Source organism: Diaporthe citri (genome assembly GCF_014595645.1).
Source record: "Diaporthe citri strain NFHF-8-4 chromosome Unknown scaffold_6, whole genome shotgun sequence".
Taxonomy (NCBI): domain Eukaryota; kingdom Fungi; phylum Ascomycota; class Sordariomycetes; order Diaporthales; family Diaporthaceae; genus Diaporthe; species Diaporthe citri.
This window is the reverse complement of record NW_025064851.1, coordinates 1,297,988-1,315,051: the sequence shown is the minus strand read 5'-3', so window position 1 is coordinate 1,315,051 and position 17,064 is coordinate 1,297,988. Positions and strand designations below refer to the sequence as shown.

The window sequence follows — 17,064 nt, the reverse complement described above, 5'->3', positions numbered from 1 at the left end:
GGGGACAGTTCCTTCGGAAGCGCGCGTGTTGGCGCATCTACAGTGTCAATATACAACGCAGTGCAAAAGATGACGAGAGGACATGGAAAAAAAAAAATGAAAAAATACATACTCCGTGAACTGGACGAATCGAGCCGTGTCGTCGGCGACCACTAGCCCGGCACGTCCGTATGTTCTCACGTCGGATGAAGACCAAGAGAAATATGATATCACGCACATGAATTCAAACTTGACCCTGGCTAGTGCTCCCCGATCCTAGTTAGACACATCTGGGGTTTAGGCTATACCACGAGTCTTCCCCAGTTCACGATATCCTAAGAATAGATAAAAGGCCTCACCGTATAGGCATCACGCAGTTTGTGGAGAGGAGGCAGGGGAGTGGGAGGCGTCCCGCTAAGGCACAGATAGAGTGGTGCGCTCCGGACGCGAGCAAGCCACCTTGCGCTGAGGAGATCTTCTGTGCTCCGCTCCCCAGCCCCCACCAGCTCCTTCTTCGCGGTGGCTAAGGCTGAGGCTTCACGTGTAGAATAGAATCCTGCGAGACGAAGCGACGGAATTGCCACATCTGGGAGTGGCTCTCCACGGAGCCCCCAGGATTAGGGCATCCGCCTGTAAGCTGGGCAGTCCAAGTTGTTTTTCGCCAGACGCCTTTTTGTGTTGTGTAACGTAACCTTGTGTTTATTACCGCCGGCGGGGGCGCGGCACTGTACTGTATCTCGCCTCCAGGGCTGAACAGAGGCTTGAAGTGTCTCTCGCTTCGAAAGGGACCTAGTCATGCAGAATCTAGATTGATTACGATGTGCCCTACGCCATTTCCATATCTCACAGCATGGAGGCTTGAGTGGCACCGACGACGGCGCGCATCCTCAGGGCACAACACTTGAATATACGCGTCAGTCGAGAGTCCATGATCACATGTCCGTGGCTGACCTAAAGCTTGTGCCCAGGAGATGCTGGACAATATGTCGGGTATCGGCGGGTCGAAATGTATAAAGTTGCAGTAGTCGCAATCCGCAGTCACGATCTTAAAGTTTGGAAGAGGGGGTTCGATCGAAGACACATCTCTTAACAGAGCATGTATATACCTACCTGCCCTGCAACCCCGTCGTCGATCAGCCTGTCTTCAAGGGTCCCCATCCACAGAACAGACAGCGGGTTACAGGGTGCAGATCGCCCGCGCCCTCGCACCGCATGTAGCCCTAAGAAAGCTTGTCCAGAGAGGAGGGGAACCGCTTCCCCGCTCTCCATCTCTCTATCTCTGCTCGCTCGTATCCGGTGCAGTGCAAGGAAGGCCTGGCGAGGGGGGGACTTTTCCGGCGCGGAATGGTGGGAAGGTGGGAACACAGTGCCCGCCGGGCCCCTAATGATGATTTGACGATTGGGGGGTGGTGGGGGGCAGACGAGTATGTGTCTCGACCTTGCGGATCGGTGGAATTGTCGACGCTCGTGAAAGCGCCACGCGGTAACATTCTCGAGTCGAGGAGAATATCCTCTTCCGTGCTGGTTCTTTCACTCTCCTCAAATCGTGTGGCATGGAGTTACAACGTCAACCCTCTGCTTGCCATTCCAACACCACACCATACCGCCTGGCTTGGGTAATCCTGCCCCTGAATCCTCCCGGACCTAGGGCACCATTGATTCCAGTTCACATCGTAAGCTCTAGGGCCGGGGTTCGCGGCCGTGCGTCAGATGCGGACCAGATCTATCGTGCATGCTCGAATCCGGAGGCCAGGCAGTCGGCGGCGTCCGTCGGCGGCGCCAGATGTTGGTTGGTTGGGGGAGGGGGTTGAATGGACTCGTTCGTGGGCTGCTGCTGCTGCCTTTGAGGATGGTGTGGATGACGATAGCTTCGGTTGATACCTCGAGGGGTGCGTGGACCAATTACACAGCTGCCCAGATATGGAAGAGCATGTGTTGTCAGGTGTGGCATAGTGCCCAAAGAGACCCACGACCCCTGCTGCAAAGGACCCTTTTGAGGGATGAGGACGGGTGGTGCGTGAGATCAGGGAGAGATGGCGGGTTCACGCTAGGGGTACCTGGACGCTGTCTGTAGCAACTATCGGTGAGATTCTTGGTCTGAATGACCATTTGGGCGTACAACCCCCCCCCTCCCCCCTCCTTCTGGAGCTCAGGGAGCCTCCCAACCAGGGTGAGGATCATCAAGACCAACCGCCAAGATAAGCGTGATTTGCCAGAGAGGCTCTTGTATGTAGTCTAGAAGGTTGACAGGTCCTTCCAACGGCCAATTCCACCTCCCCCTCCTCCCCCCCCTCCCCCTAATTTTGCCCTGGGACCGGCAGCCTCGCTTGCTGCACGGCGCTGCTGACAGCAGATTTCCGCGGAGGACACCATTACAGCCTGACAGGAGACGATCATACAGCAACGGGCTTTGCTTCGTTGTTCCGGCGACGGAAAAATCTGATAGTCGAGAAATGAATTTTCAAAAGACGGCAGAAGAGTCAAAGGCCGTGACGAGGAAAGATAGGCCAGGAGAATCGAATGAAGCAACAGTTTGCGATCGGAGCCAAGAAACCGGGAGCGGTTGCTGCCGTTGTGAGACTCCCTGGGGTGGGGAGGAACCAATCAGTCGGGTCCTGTCTGTGCACAGATCAAAGTGTCGATCAGAAGTTTGTTTCCTCTCGTCCACGCTGCAGGGAGGTGGTCCGTGACTTGGACCCGGACTTGGACCTCACCCTGGCCTTGGCTGACTTTGGACATGTCATTCCTACTCAACTACACAACACACGACACACAACATACCAATACACCACATCATCATTGACTCACGGCCATCCAGGAACCCGCCGTCTCACCAGGGTCATCATCTCGATGCCAACCTCGTTATGGCATAGCCAGCAACGGGACCCACTGTGCCCGCTCCGGTTCCCACAGGAGCTTGATTCTTCTAATTATGGAGTTCCTCACCTCATTTCGTGGCTTGCGTCTTCCATTTCGGGTGTGATGCCCTGCTTCTGGCGACAAAGGACCATTGTTGTCGTTCGCGAACCCGGAGGGTAGCCTCCAGCTATCCCTCCGCTGCCTAGATAGCTTTGCGGCCTCAACCCGATGCGGAAGTGTGGCTCGAAGTGCAGTCCTTGTCCTGCTGGTTCCGACGTCGCCATCGTTCGTCTCACTGCCGCCAAAGGACGACGATACCGTACGGGATTTGTTTCGACGACGATTGAGATGCCAGTGCAGCCCAGCTCACTGGCCATCCCCTTGCCGAGCCCACCCAAATGATGGGTTGGCCACTCTACGGCAGATGAGAATTGGACAATCATCTACACCCAGGGTCAGGTTGAGGCTCTGTGCTTCGCGAACCATGGCTGATCGACATCTAATATTGAAGCTGCCCCAAGCTCACCGAGCCAATTCACCAGCAATGCGACCATGGGTCGACGACCCAGACTAGAGAATAGCGAATACCGGGTTCAAATGCCGACCTGCCAATCAGGTCGGCATGCACCGTTGACAGCGCAGATCAGCCTACCTATGGAGAGCCTGGCATTCCTCGATTGCGACATCGAGGACATCTTCACCCAAAATGTCGGGTCACGATCCGTCAGCGTGGCCCACCTCAAGGCGGCTTGGGTGTTCGCGCGGCTAGCAGGGCCAACACACCCACGTGTCCATGCCCTGTTAGGCCTGCGATGTCGCGTATCTGGCCGGGTAGAGGCAGAGCACAGCCCGACAGAAAGGGTCATGAGCATCACGTCTGCGGATCCCTCCACCGAGGCTGGCGCTATCACGAGATCCACGTGGAGTCCACCTCCCGGGTATTCGTCGAGGAGCGTCACTTGGGACGCCGACCCGGCGTCGACGAGTGGGTATCCGTTGCATGCCAAGAATCCCATGGAGGGAAGATCTCCTCGCTGGGCCGCCCAGTGGGTTGATGCAATGCAATAACAAGAATGAAAGTAGCGGAGAGACATATGTTGCATGTCTCGGCGACGCAGGAGACAGGACGGAGTGACCGTCGAACCAGGGAGTCAGCTTCCCCACCGTGCGCGCACCTAGCCCTACAGACTGTGCATGCCGGACCCCTGGCCCGACACCCTTGTCAGAACCGTCAGACGTCTTCCCAGCCTGGACAAGGAGCAAGGCTCCCCACTCTATCTCACCTCGTACATAGTACCGCCCTGCGGCACACGGTCGTCCTCGGTATCCTGAGCGCCATGGACATCCCACGACCATCCTGGCCCAGGCCTGGGCTCTCCGAGAAGCCGACCGAACAGCTAGTGACGTCTTGCAGCTCCATGCGTGGGCGTCTCTCGGAGGAGTGCGCAAGTAACGTCTCGGCCGCTCATCGCAGACCAGGGCGGGATGTGGACTTGGAGCTGTGGCCTCTGTCAGGACGTCCCACTTGCTACCAGCCGACCAGATCCATCCGTATCTACATCCTTGCGCCTCGCATGCAGACCATGCAGGTCTCCCAGGCTGACAAGCCCACCATGAGCAGCAGCACGCGCACGGCTCTGCTTGCTATGAGCCATAGTGAGACTGTCCGCCCTGGACAAGCACAGACTCGCAAAAACACACCAAGTGGAGGCACTGTCTCGGCAAATGTACGGGCTTCATGTACACTACTGCCCCAGGCTCATCCTTCCCAGCCCTATCTTGTCTCTGAGCATGGGCCCAGGAATGGCCACTGTGTCACACCAACATGGGGATGCTGGTGCAACGACTTTGGCAGACCGACGGCCAGCATGGCGGGCCACAATATCGAGGTATTAGTGACACCGCAACTTCAGTCATTTTTATCCCTCCGCAATGGCAGACCAGGCCGCCGATGTAACCAGAGCGGCACGGTGAAGTCACTGGTGCCATTGCTCTGGTGTCTATCACACCAGGACAGCAGTGATTTCCTCCTGCCTCAGTTCGCATATGCAAGTGCTGCACCAGGCAAAGCTGCAAACCTCCCGCACCATGAATGAATAGTCCGCTCTCCAGACGTCCTTTTGGCCCTCCCTGCACCCGGCCAGCATCTTCTTATAATACAAGCTCGTCGTCCGTCTCCTTGGCCAGCCTGCCCCTCCCTCCATCATATCTCTCACCACACTTTATTATCCACCGGGATATTTATAACACACCGCCGTAGCCCACAGCCTTCTCTCACTCGCCACATCGTATAACATGGAGGACGTCAGCCTTTTCTTCGACACCCCGTCACCATCTCATTCCTACCTTTACACTTTCAGCGACCAAGACCAATTCCTTGACGCCAGCCGCTCAGAGACGCAAAGCTCCGCAACCTCTCCCGTACGTCTGCTTACCTCTCGTCCAGCTCGGCCCCATCGCTAATCTCATGCAGTACGACATGACCTTTTCTCGGGATTACACAGGCTCAGATACAATGCCGAGCCCAGACGTGGAAGGCGAGGAAGGGAGCCTGTCACCACACGACCAAACATCAAACACACAGCTCAAGCCCGCCGCGAAGAGAAAGCGAGAGAACAGATACAAGAACGCCCCGCCATCAGTCCTATCGGTAAGTCTCAGCCAGCAAGGCAAAAAAAAAGCGCCACTATCACATCCCCACTACCAGCGCATACCCCACAAAGCCCGCAGTCGAAAGGTCTCACGCTGATGCAAGCCCCTCCAAACAGCGCCGCCGAGCACAAAACCGCGCCTCGCAAAGAGCCTACCGGGAGCGCAAGGACCAGCGGATCAAGGACCTCGAGCAGATGCTCAACGACGCCAAGGCGCGCAACGACGTGCTCAGCCAGGCGTACGCCGACCTGCAGGCCGAGTACATGAAGCTCAAGGCCTCGTCGGTCAGCGAGCAGCACCAGCACCAGCAGATCCCCACGTCGTACCCGGCCGCGGGTCCGCCGCCGCCGGGCCTCGGGGGCTACGTCGACCCGACAATGTCGGCCATGCACGTCGGCAGCGACCTGGACGCGTACCTGTACCCCGAGGTCGGGAACTACTCCATGTGAGGAGGGCTCCTCACCCACCTTCGGACAAAAGGAAGAACGCGAATCTACCCCCGCCCTCTGCTATTTCTGGGGTGGCTTTTCGAAATGGCGTTTGGGATGAGATGCTGCAGCCCAGCGCGATTAGCGAGGCAGGGCGGATGTTGCTTTTTCCCGCCGCCTCCTCGCGTTTTCGCGGGTGGGCTGGCTGGCTGGATACCGTTGCATTTGAGGCTTGATGCGGCTGGGCTGAAATCCCGCTGCCACATGCCTGACCATTCGTCCGCTTCAGGGCGGACCACACACACACACACACATCCGCACATACACGCACACACGCACACACACGCATACACACACATGGCTGGAGTATTTTTGGGCGCTCTCGCGGGGCGAAGAAAAGAACAGGGAGGAACCTCGTTTTTGTGACAAGAAAGGCGAAAAATGGCGAATGCTCGGCGTTCGAGGCGGCGGCCGCGTGCTGTGCGGGCGTTTTCTTCTCTCACTCCGGAATTTGGAGTTGATTCCTGTCGGGTTGCTTTTGGGAATTTAAATGGGCGAGGCAAGAGTTTGCGAGGCGAACGGGTAGTGGGGGGGGGGGGGGGGGGGTTTCGAAGGAGTTCGGGATTGATGATACGTCCCACCGGCCAGACATGCTCAAGGGGCCTGGCACCTACCTACCTTGTTCAACCCCAAGGGTGCCTTATTGTAGTACGGGCGGCTCAGGCGTCTCCGTTTTTAACTCGACACTTAATCAATCGCTTGATACCCTTGCGTGAGCCATGGATGAATGAACGTCCTGCTGTGTCCTGCTGCGCCCTGCTGTGCTCTCTTGGCCGGAGGAACCCACCGGAGTTGCACGTCAACGAGAAAAGATTTTACACCCGTGCCCGGTAGCATGTTGTGGTAGCCTCACCGCTATGTCTACCCTCTGCCGGGAATTGCGCCCCCTGTGTATGCCCTCATGCATCCTTGGACATTATTATTCTTCTACGCGTAAGAACATCTTGTATTTCTCCTCCTTGTTTAACTCTACAATCCAATGTTCGTGATTACAGAGAAAGCATAGAGGTGTGACACATGGCGGGCACAACGTTCTCAACCAGCTGTAGCTTCGTGCGGACGCCGACATGTGGCCATTTAGTACGAGGCTTCCATACGCTGGAATAACAGCATCGCCATGCTTAGACGGTTGAATACCACTATGATTTTGCTTTGCGGTCGTAGCACACAATCATTCTAGGGAAGAGTCATCGTATGGCAAGTAACACTTACATTGGTAGCAAAGTGTGAAGTCCGCACTGACGACTCTCTGGGCGCATTGCCAACCCTGTTTAGCAGCTATGTATCTACCTATATACGCACTCTTATATTACCGCACCTATGTCGTATGCATAACCTCTGATGTTGAATGTACTGTTCCGGCCTTGAATTTGTTCTTTATGCCATTAGTCACAGCGTGACGTGCTGTTCTTCCTGGAAGGGTCGATGTCGGCTCTGTCGATTGATAATTCAGTCCTGACAATGAGCACTGTATTTTCTCTATTCTGGGTTTTTTGCTTATTATGACTGAGCCTGAGCACAAAGGCTATTAATCCTTGAGAGAGAATTCTCTCGGGGAAAGTGATCGAGAGCCAGGCTGTCTCGGTAGCGGACCCTGATCTAGAGACTCCCATGTTCGAGACTTCAGTATGCTTTCTGCGTTGATCTCGGCCATTGCAAACCTGGATTTGTTTCCAAGGTTTCGTTGGTTATTTAACCGCTGTATTGGGCCTCGGAAAAAAACGGTGACATTATCAACCTTGGTTCAGACTTCGGCGATGCTTGATATGCCCAGTGTATTCGTGCTTCGTGGATAGTAATATATCTGCTCGTGTTTTATCCGATTTGGCGCTGTCGGACTTCGTAACTAAATCATAATGCCTACCTCTGCTTTTATCGACAATATATGCTTGGGGACACTGTGGTCCTGTTCGTGAATCCTCCCTGTCATCATCGAGGACTCGCACGCAAGACTGGTATCATTCGTTTTTGACTTGTTGTAGCATCCCTGTTTTTAATCCAAGTACAGATTAGCAATTACACATCTCAATCAAAACAGTACAACATCTTCGTGACGATTGTCATTACCAGAGATCAGACATAGGGGCAAACAGCTCCATATCGTACGACGTCCGGGAAGTCGATGTCTGGGAGGCACAAGAGCCAGCAACGAATTTACCAACCAGACCAAATGGTCTAGAACAGTCATTCGAGGATCGAAGGGGTAGAAGCTTATGTATTATGCATTTTTGAAAGCCGCTAGGCCCCTTTGACTGAGCATTACGACCTGGGGTCTTACTCAGCCCAAGACATTCTCCGCGCCGGCGATCCGTAATTCTCGGCAGTATACAGTCCGAGAGATAGAGGAGAACTTGTCCCTGCATTATTAATAGTGCTTGTATTTGTTGTCTGGTTTGGTCTGGAATAGTTAGACAGTTGTTGTGGGATCCCTGGTGCATAGTCAGTTCTACAAGCCGACAGCAATCTGCCGCTTAACACAGATCGCTCATCATCACGTCTACAAGCAAATCTATCCCAACACGGCTGTTGAGAAGGAATTTTTATTCAATTCCTGAAACAATGTTCTCATGAAGATGATTCGGTCTTCGCCCTGCAGGACCAAATACCCAGAAGGCAACCCGCCAAGAGAGCCCGCGAAGAGCATCTTGGCGGCCGGGAAGAGGTCATACATACTTCCACATATCTATACTTTCTAGTTTAAACTACACTATAATTGCTCTGGTTAGGTATTGATACCAATCATTTTCTCGTGGCACATAAGTTATACGTGTCATTCTTCGCGGGAATTGCGTTTTCAGGGAAGATGGAGGCAGTTGTATTCCCCGACTCCTATTCCACAACATTTTTGATGCATAATTCCCCCACATGCGAAATCAGAACAATCATCGATTTCGGCACTGGGTGTTGCCTAGGCAGAATATCAATTACAAACAATTGATCCGCTCGTGAAACTGTATGCCTGACAAAGATCACTGGGCTTCCACTCTGAATTGATAGATCTCCAGTGGCCGGACAGAATTTTTGTATGCTGCCTGGTGGAAACATTTGGGGTTTTCGACATCAACTCGGAATCGTGTTTCTTGCTACATACGAAATTATCAGGATGTAGGAAATACATCATTGCAGTTGCCCTTTGCAAACTGGAGCAACCGATATTGGTCCAAAAGAGTAGTACCTAGGTATCGTAGATCTACTAAACGAATCAAGTCTACTTACTGCTCGAAGATCAGTGGCCCTGATGGTACAAGCGCTAGAATTTACATTAAAATTGTATACAATAACTTGGCTAAGACCTAGTCCCTAAAAGACTCTTGGAAAAATGAACAAGCCAACGCAGAAGCGGATAGAGAAGCCAATGATGCTAAGATCTATGTTGCAGATGAGGTCGCTCATCCGCTGCCTGCCTGTGGGTGTCCGAGTCTGCCAGGCCACCTACGTTGAGAATTTGATTTCTATTTTTAGACTGTTGGTATTGCATTTTAATGTTTGTGCAATCCCAACAGGTTCATAGTCACGTATCTGGCTTTCCTGCATTGGTGCACGTACTCGCCTCCATGCGTGGCTGCCTCAGGTGGCAACGTAAAGCCCAACGACATATCATCGAAGTTTGACACTAAGAAACTTGTCAGCACACGTCTTTGTCCGAAACTAGAGCTTTATTTTTAAGCCTAACTCATGCTAATGAATTCGACGTCGAGGCTCAGTCAGAATGCAACAAATATAGGACGTGAAGGCTTTTCAGCGTGATTGCTTGTGCTCATGCAGGTAGCTCGACAAAAATGACACGACGTAACGTCCCTTCTCTGTCCTCAGCGCCTCCGTTTGTATGCCACCATATCATCATTCAGAATATCCATTGAGACGAGATTTCGTTGCAAGTTGAAGCCTCCCGAGGTCAGGATGATTTGGCATCCCAAGATGGAAAGGAGGTGGCAACTGAGAGTTGCTACACGAGCCGAAGGAACGGTAGACAACATTCCGTGGTCTGAGTCCATCAAGAGAATCTACTCCAGAAAACAATAACTGACATTTACAACAGGTTCTCGGTCATGCTTTTCGAAAATAAGTGATCGTGATGCATTGTGGCCGAGGTGACTCTGTCACCAAATCTGAGGCGACAACAAGATGACCTGATCCGCAAATGACCAGAGAGAGGAGCAGGTTTTGGAGGAAAGATAACAAAAGTAGTACGTTTGCGTCCTCGAATGGACTACCGTGCCTTTATTAAGTGGTCTACTAAGTCCCACTGTTGACGTGACCAACGCCTTGAGGTCTGAGTCTTCAGAGTGTGCCCTGAAGCGTGTCCGTAAAGTACTGGGTGCTGTTCTCGCCGCATGGGAGGCCAGGCCCTGGTACCTTAAGTTACCTTGCAATTCTGCGCAGCCGGTGGTACTTGCGTCCTCGAATAATGCAAAAATTCTGAAATTAAACGTGTGCGAAGCCGAGGATGTGGGCAGGAAAGACTTTTCTTGCCCTAGACTCATGGAGTCAAAATCTGGAAGGTGAACGCAAAAGGATTGACTCCGACAACAAGAGGTGTTTCGGATCATTACGTGGGCAAGTGAGCCAGAAAAAAATGAATGCAGAAAAGAAATGAGGGTAAATTTGTGACCGGTCATGACAGCTATCACGCCGGATAACCACCGAGCCGTGTGGGAACACGGATGCCTGCTAACCTGGGTGAATGAAACATGCTGGTTCCCGCCTGGCCTGGTTAAAAAGACCCAGGGGCCAGAATGGTTCTCAGAAATTCACGAGGTCAGTATTTCCCTCTCAACCGATGAAATCCCATCATTATTTTTATCCACTTGGTCTTGCTGACAGCAGCTGATGGCCTTCAGCAACCTCAATTGTGTTAAGAGGTGGCAGCCTTTCCTACGAACGCCGAGCACACTAGCTCAGAAAGCCTAGGTGTGGCTTGCCAGCAGCGACTCAGTGTCGAGCAGGTGTTCTCCTTTTCTGGACGTCGCCACTGGTGTCCTGTGTCCCACGGTGGTGCCGTCATCAAAGAACACCTGACGAGAGTCTAGGACTCCGGAGCTTTATGGATGAGTCAATCGTAGGACGGTTGCGTCAGTCCATAGGTATAAAGATTATCCCATGCCGGCGAGCGTCTTCGTGTCTCTGAAGCTGCTGTGCTGTCCTCTCAAATTCCTCCAAATCATACAGACGCTGATGCGCACATGACCCAGTATCCCGTGTTCGTCCTTTTTACTGGAAGCCTGAGAGAACCAAGAAGGATTTGTGCAAGGAAAGGCCTCTACCAGTTGCACTTGGAGGATCCGTCGACTTAGAGGGATCTTGGAGTGTATGTGAGTGCCTCTTCCTCGTTCCTAAGAACGTTGCTGATATTTTGAGACAGCGGTTACACACTTCCTCGGTCTGAGAAGTCGGGGGCGGCCTGAACTGTACGAGTTCGCAGGCTGAATTGCAAGCCATCGCCCCCAAATCCGGTCTTCTGCACGGGTTCAAGCCACTGCATGTGGGTGTCGAACACCACCAATGACCCCGTCGACGCCCCGCTTTACGCATGCACGAGAGGCACAGGAGCGGCTTAGACACGGTGGTCAGGACTGATTCATTCTCTTCCGGGGCGGTCGAATGCTCATCACGATGCACTACTACGCCCAAACAGGCATGTGTCTTTGAGATGAGGGGCTTTGCTCTTATCAAGCGCATGCTTTTCCTGGGCGCTGCAGAATCCTGTGTGGTGTGTCGGGCACCAGTGTTATGATATGTATGGTAATTGCTGGGGCGGGATCGAGACCGTGGAGGCTGGCATTTTGGGGGCGCATTCTGCCGGTCATGTTCATCTTCGCTAATATGGTACTAGGACCCCATCGTCCGTCTTCAAATTCCATCTTTCCAGATAATTATGGGTTTCAGCTCTGGGGGCCATTTCCACAGGTGATCAGCATTGGCATATTATAACAGCGACCTATCCGTCCTCGAATATACTCCAGTTCTCGATGGAGGATGCCTTCTCTCTTTACACCGCTGGATATTTACACCCATCGATTACCGTTCCTTGCCAGCCCCTTCCAAGCCTGCCTGCTTTTTGGTGACAGCCACAAGACTTTGTCTAAGGCCGGCCCAAATGGTGCACTGCCATCACAGTGTGCCCGCCTTGAGGCTCTGTTTCCTCATTCGGACGGCTTGACCGACAGAGAAAAGGCAACGATGCAGCTATTGGAACTACGCCAGAGGGCTCGATCGCTGCAACTCTGAGTCCATCACCTGCGCATGTTTGCATTGCCCCCTTCGCCCCTTCGCGGACCCTGTCGGCCTGAACGGACCGAGGCACCCTTCCACTGGACCTTGCACTCCTCGGTCCCAGAACATGCTAATTGTTTTCCCAGCACACAAGGTTGCGGACTCTTCGTTCCCGTTACCGATGTTCGGACTCTGCACCCTTTCGCGAACCACGGCGAACCGCCACCCTGTCACGACACAAACGACGTCAACCGCTCGTGCCTTTTTTCCACTCGACACCCTGCATGTTCCTTGGATCCTCTGCATCCCTTCACAACACTTCATGCTTCGTGTCTTCGTGTCTTCGTGGAGGTATTATTGGATGGGCCTCCCGAAGGTGTCGACCCTTCCATGCAGGGCCAGTCACTCCCGAGCTTCCTCAGGCAACCAGTGCTGCCAGACCTTATGACGAATGTATCCAGTGCATGGGTAGTGGAAGGAATACGATGCCAACTCATTACCATGAGGGCCTGGGAGCCTTCCTGAAGGGTGATGAGATTCCATGGTGCCAGACAAGGCAACACATTTTTGAGTATGGCAGAAGCAAGCATCGAATTTGTTTATAACAATCCAGTTTCCTGCTTGAGAATGGCCAAACACAAAATCCATAAACATTGTACATGCTTGAGAGAATTCGGGCATAGCCTCGCAGTCCAGTATTCCCACAGCCTCGTCGCCGGAGAAGTATTCGATCGGTTTGCCGGCAAACATGGCTTATCAGCGTCAAGGACTTGAGAGCCCAAGTGAGGCTGCGGCGCAGCAGTCGACTTGCCTACAAGCATATGACAAGAACAACCAGCACACCGCGCAATGCGTGTAAGTCCGACGATCCTGTGCTTGAGCGATGGCTGACCAAATGACAGGTTCAAGGAGCGCGCGCGCGAACCCTCGTCGAAGAGACACCTGAAGTACATTCTAATGGAATGGTACATCTGCCTAAATGAGCGACATTGCCTTCAAGTTCAAGACACTTGGAACTGCCCTCTCCTAAGCTGCAATCAACAGTGTAGCACCTTCGCCGACGTAATCACTCATCTTGAGAAATGCCAGCATTTCAAGTCCAACCCGAGACAATATACCTGTCCCGGCTGTCAGAAAGATGTCCGAATGCCTGCCAGGGGCCACGGCGAGAAGGCCATGCTGAAGTTCAGGAGAAGTCTTGACAATGTCCTGGGCTACCCTAGCTCCCCAGCACGATCTTCCTCTACTGTATCTTCGCCATCGTCATCCCTCTCATTCGACGCTGGCCCTTCCCAGGAGAGAGACCAAGTATCGCCCGTGTCATATTTGTGTGGTAGTTCCGAGATCGACTCTCAGGTAATCTACCCTCTCAGCCAGCAGCATAACAGAAGTTTCGCCGTTGATCCGATCGTCACGCAATTCAACCCGGCGTCGTCACATGCAAGTGGGCCATACAGCAGCAACTCCTGCCCAAGTTCTACAACTACGAACTCGTCATGTGATAGTGGGCCCTGTAGCACTTTCTCATCACAAGGAATCCCGTCGGCGGTTTCTTCATCGTCGACGCAACTTACATGGTCTCCCTCGAATGTTGCGTGGATCGAAACGCCAATCATCGATGGCTCGAACGTGTCTCAGTGGGCCAACATGCCTCAACTGCCTTGCGAACCCCCACACGTCGGTGACCCGCCCTGCGGGTTCGAGCTTTCAGTAGATAACTTTTTGCAAGAAACAACACATCGGGACCATGAGGTCCTTATTCTCCGCGGGTAGTGATACCAACATGGACTACGACTATGTCCAAAAGGAATGCCAGGGTGAACTCACAAGCTTCCTTCAAAATCAGTGGAGCCAACGAGAAGCCTTCTCCTCGTTTATGCCCGAATCAGCCATCAGCTCACTGGGAGAACATGGCATAGCCCTGGAGGTCGCCGGCAGTGCCTATCCCGCCCACGATTCGTTCTCCCCGGTATCCAGCGACGTCACCATGGCTCACTCGCCCCCGACAAGCGAGGACTCCCCACCAGCCGCCGACAACTCGATACCCGAATGCAAGATCTGCCGGTGGAAGCCGGACACGAGCGTGAAGAGGTCGTTGAAGAGGCTGGCGGCGGCCGTGGAGAAGCACATCACGCGCAACCACAGGAGCAAGGACTCCCAGTGCCCCATCTGCTACCAGGTCTTCAAGAACCGGCCCGACAACGTGAAGCCCCACGTCGCGAGGAAGCACGCCGACATGCTCGCCTCGCTCTACCAGACAAAGGCAGTGCTGGACGGTCCCCCGCACGAGAAGCCAGGCACACTGGCCAAGACAACCTCGCCGAAGAGGAAGGCTAGTCAGTCCGCCTCTCCCGGGCTTGGGAAACACGTGCGGTTCCAGCGGGGCTGAGGCGGATGACAACGCACATGCACAGCCGGGAACCCTTTAGTCGAGCACATATGTGTGTGTGTGCTCGGGCGGCGCAGATGGGGTTCTGCGGAAGGATTCGCTGGCTCTTGACTACATCACGATTTATGGCTATTTATCTCCTTGGTCGACTGTTTTGTGTGTTTTGCTGGTTCATTTCAACCTACGCACGTCTTCCTAGTCTCTCATAGCTGCTATAATCCACAATTGTCAAGCACTTTGCTTACCGACCTGGGTGGGTATGCAGTCTTCTGTGTGAAATGCCATCCCTCGACTCGTCTTCTGCTGTCTGCAGAGGCCGGGGGGTTTCTATGCGGAAAGATACTGATGTGTGGCTAAAGTACTGGTCATTGTAATTTTCTAAATATCATTGCTGGGTATTGTCAAAAGATATTAGGAGCCGTGGGCAACACGAGGCGCGAGAGAATCCCACGGGACACCATATATTTTCAGAGATGGCGTATAGTGTTTGCTTTCGTACGTGAACTCCGACTATTGGTATGCAATGTGTGACTCGGTCCGGTACGAGGCTTTGCGGGATTATCTGTATCTTGAACACATGAGTTAATAAAGATTTTCGTCCGATACGAAAGTACAATGGAATCATGGAGGACGATAGAACAAGCCGACACTGTTGTTTTTTGTGATTTGACTGTGTATTCACTTCCTGAGCTCGTGCCGTTACGCTGAACAGAGGAGAAATCTGGACAGTCCAACCGCCCGCAGGTGCGTGTACGCGTATGCTTGTGAGTTGGAAAATGTGACCAAGTTCTGATGATGATTGCTCCGTGTGCTATTGTTAGATGACAAGATTTGAGGCGAAAACTAGGAGCAAGAAGAATCTGAACGGTCTTGCCGGGCAATATTGGTCCAACATCGAGCTCAACGACTCGAGTTCAACGACTTTGTCACTATCAGACGCCAAGCTGGGACGGGAGATAGGGAGCGGGAGATCCGGCTCGTTCTATGTTGTCTGTTCCTAAATCAGACAAAGCTGCGATGTGTTTGAAGCCCCCTGAGGATTTGTGTACGCGCTCCGACTGATGGCCTTGGGGCCAGCCTGATGATGCCTGCTTCCAGACTAAACTGGCGAATCCTAATCAATCATGTGCAATGCATGATGCCGTCCCCGATAGGCGAGAGGCCGAGTATGACTCCAGCGGCAGTCGCAGGGGGGGGGGGTAAAACTCTGCCTTGGGGCCGCAACCTGCGCCTCAAACATGTTCGGTGAGTGCTGTTTTGTTTTGGACGCATCGAAACGCCGATGCACCCGAGGTTGAAAAGATAGAGGCCCCTCCCCAGTCCACGAATCAGCGTCCCCACCCTGAATCAATCCCATCGACTAGTCCAGACGACTCAGCCATTCAGCAGGGGAAGAATTACCGGATTAAGTGAACCTTGCACTACCGCCCGGATCTTGAGCCTCAGGTTGAGACGATGACAAAGAGGAGGGCCCCGAAACCAAGTCGTCTAGATCGTGTGCAGGAGGCGGGACGTGGCGGAAACGACGCACGGGGCGGCCACGCGCCCATCCGGGTTGCATTTCCCCCGCTGGCACGGAGTTATGCCATCCATATTGTTGCTGAGACGAGAGGGAAGTCGGGACGAAGACGCTGGTGATTTGGTGGAATGTGTGCGGTGGATAAGCGATCGGCAGCGGCCAAGCCTTCGACATGTCTTGGTAGAAGCTTGATCAATCTTGGGCCACCACTGAACATTGCTGGGCACGCGTGGCTACGGTACTCGGGACGCAAAGCCAGTGTGCACAGGCATGTGCAGCCGGTGGAGCATGGAAGCAGGAGGCTCCTTGTTTCCAATGCCGATTACGATTGCACTGACGAGATTCAAGCGTTTCCCTTGGCGGCAAACACTGACCCGCAGGCCAGGTAACAGTGGGGAGTCCACCTCCCCGGGCGCAGGCTGTGCGAAACCATGTGCAGGCGCGTCTTTGAGTTCCTACTATGTGACCAAGATGTGTGATGAGATTAGTTCCCGGACATCGGCGGCAGCAACGCTTATCGAACTGCAGCGTGCCGTGCGCTTAATTTGCCATTAGGAATATGCAGTGTGGCGCCACGTCTATGTGCCTCTGAGGTGCCTCTCGGGTGCCTTGCGCCCATCAGGAGAATCAGTCATGAGTTGTCAAGAGACGAATTGAGGCCTGTGGCCAGGAATCGAGTTAGTCGCGAGCTGCAGACGGGGGCTGCAGGTGCATGATGAGGAGGCGGCGGCGGCAACTGGCAGTAGTTTCCAGGCATGGGCGCCATGTTCCAAGAAGCGTGACCGGCTGTGTTTGACATGATCTGCTCGACCCCTGGCAGATCAGGGTCAACTGCGGTGTGGGTTTGGTTTGTTGAAAGGGGCCGCCGAGTGGGCAGCCGCAGCCTTGCCCGCTTCTGGAATGATTAAGGCCACATGCAGGCAAGGCTGGAGTCGAAGGAGAAGGGGCAAGGGGAGGAGACAAGC

General features: G+C 53.5%; 4 protein-coding genes across 4 annotated transcripts; all 4 read left to right on the top strand.

The window, feature by feature from the left end:
• Nucleotides 1–3,390: 3,390 nt before the first annotated feature.
• INS49_012377 (uncharacterized protein) lies at nt 3,391–3,906 on the top strand (the record flags this gene model as incomplete). Its single annotated transcript, XM_043173081.1, has 1 exon — nt 3,391–3,906. One exon carries the CDS (start codon nt 3,391–3,393, stop codon nt 3,904–3,906), a length of 516 nt encoding a protein of 171 aa, XP_043022378.1.
• Nucleotides 3,907–5,133: 1,227 nt separating this feature from the next.
• On the top strand, nt 5,134–5,939 carry INS49_012376 (uncharacterized protein; the record flags this gene model as incomplete). Its single annotated transcript, XM_043173080.1, has 3 exons — nt 5,134–5,259; nt 5,312–5,488; nt 5,607–5,939. 3 exons carry the CDS (start codon nt 5,134–5,136, stop codon nt 5,937–5,939), a joined length of 636 nt encoding a protein of 211 aa, XP_043022377.1.
• A 7,000-nt stretch (nt 5,940–12,939) lies between these two features.
• Nucleotides 12,940–13,693, top strand: INS49_012375 (uncharacterized protein; the record flags this gene model as incomplete). Its single annotated transcript, XM_043173079.1, has 4 exons — nt 12,940–13,046; nt 13,094–13,156; nt 13,241–13,547; nt 13,637–13,693. 4 exons carry the CDS (start codon nt 12,940–12,942, stop codon nt 13,691–13,693), a joined length of 534 nt encoding a protein of 177 aa, XP_043022376.1.
• A 245-nt stretch (nt 13,694–13,938) lies between these two features.
• INS49_012374 (uncharacterized protein) lies at nt 13,939–14,580 on the top strand (the record flags this gene model as incomplete). Its single annotated transcript, XM_043173078.1, has 1 exon — nt 13,939–14,580. The coding sequence occupies one exon, from the start codon at nt 13,939–13,941 to the stop codon at nt 14,578–14,580; it is 642 nt and encodes a 213-aa protein (XP_043022375.1).
• Between the last annotated feature and the right edge of the window lie 2,484 nt (nt 14,581–17,064).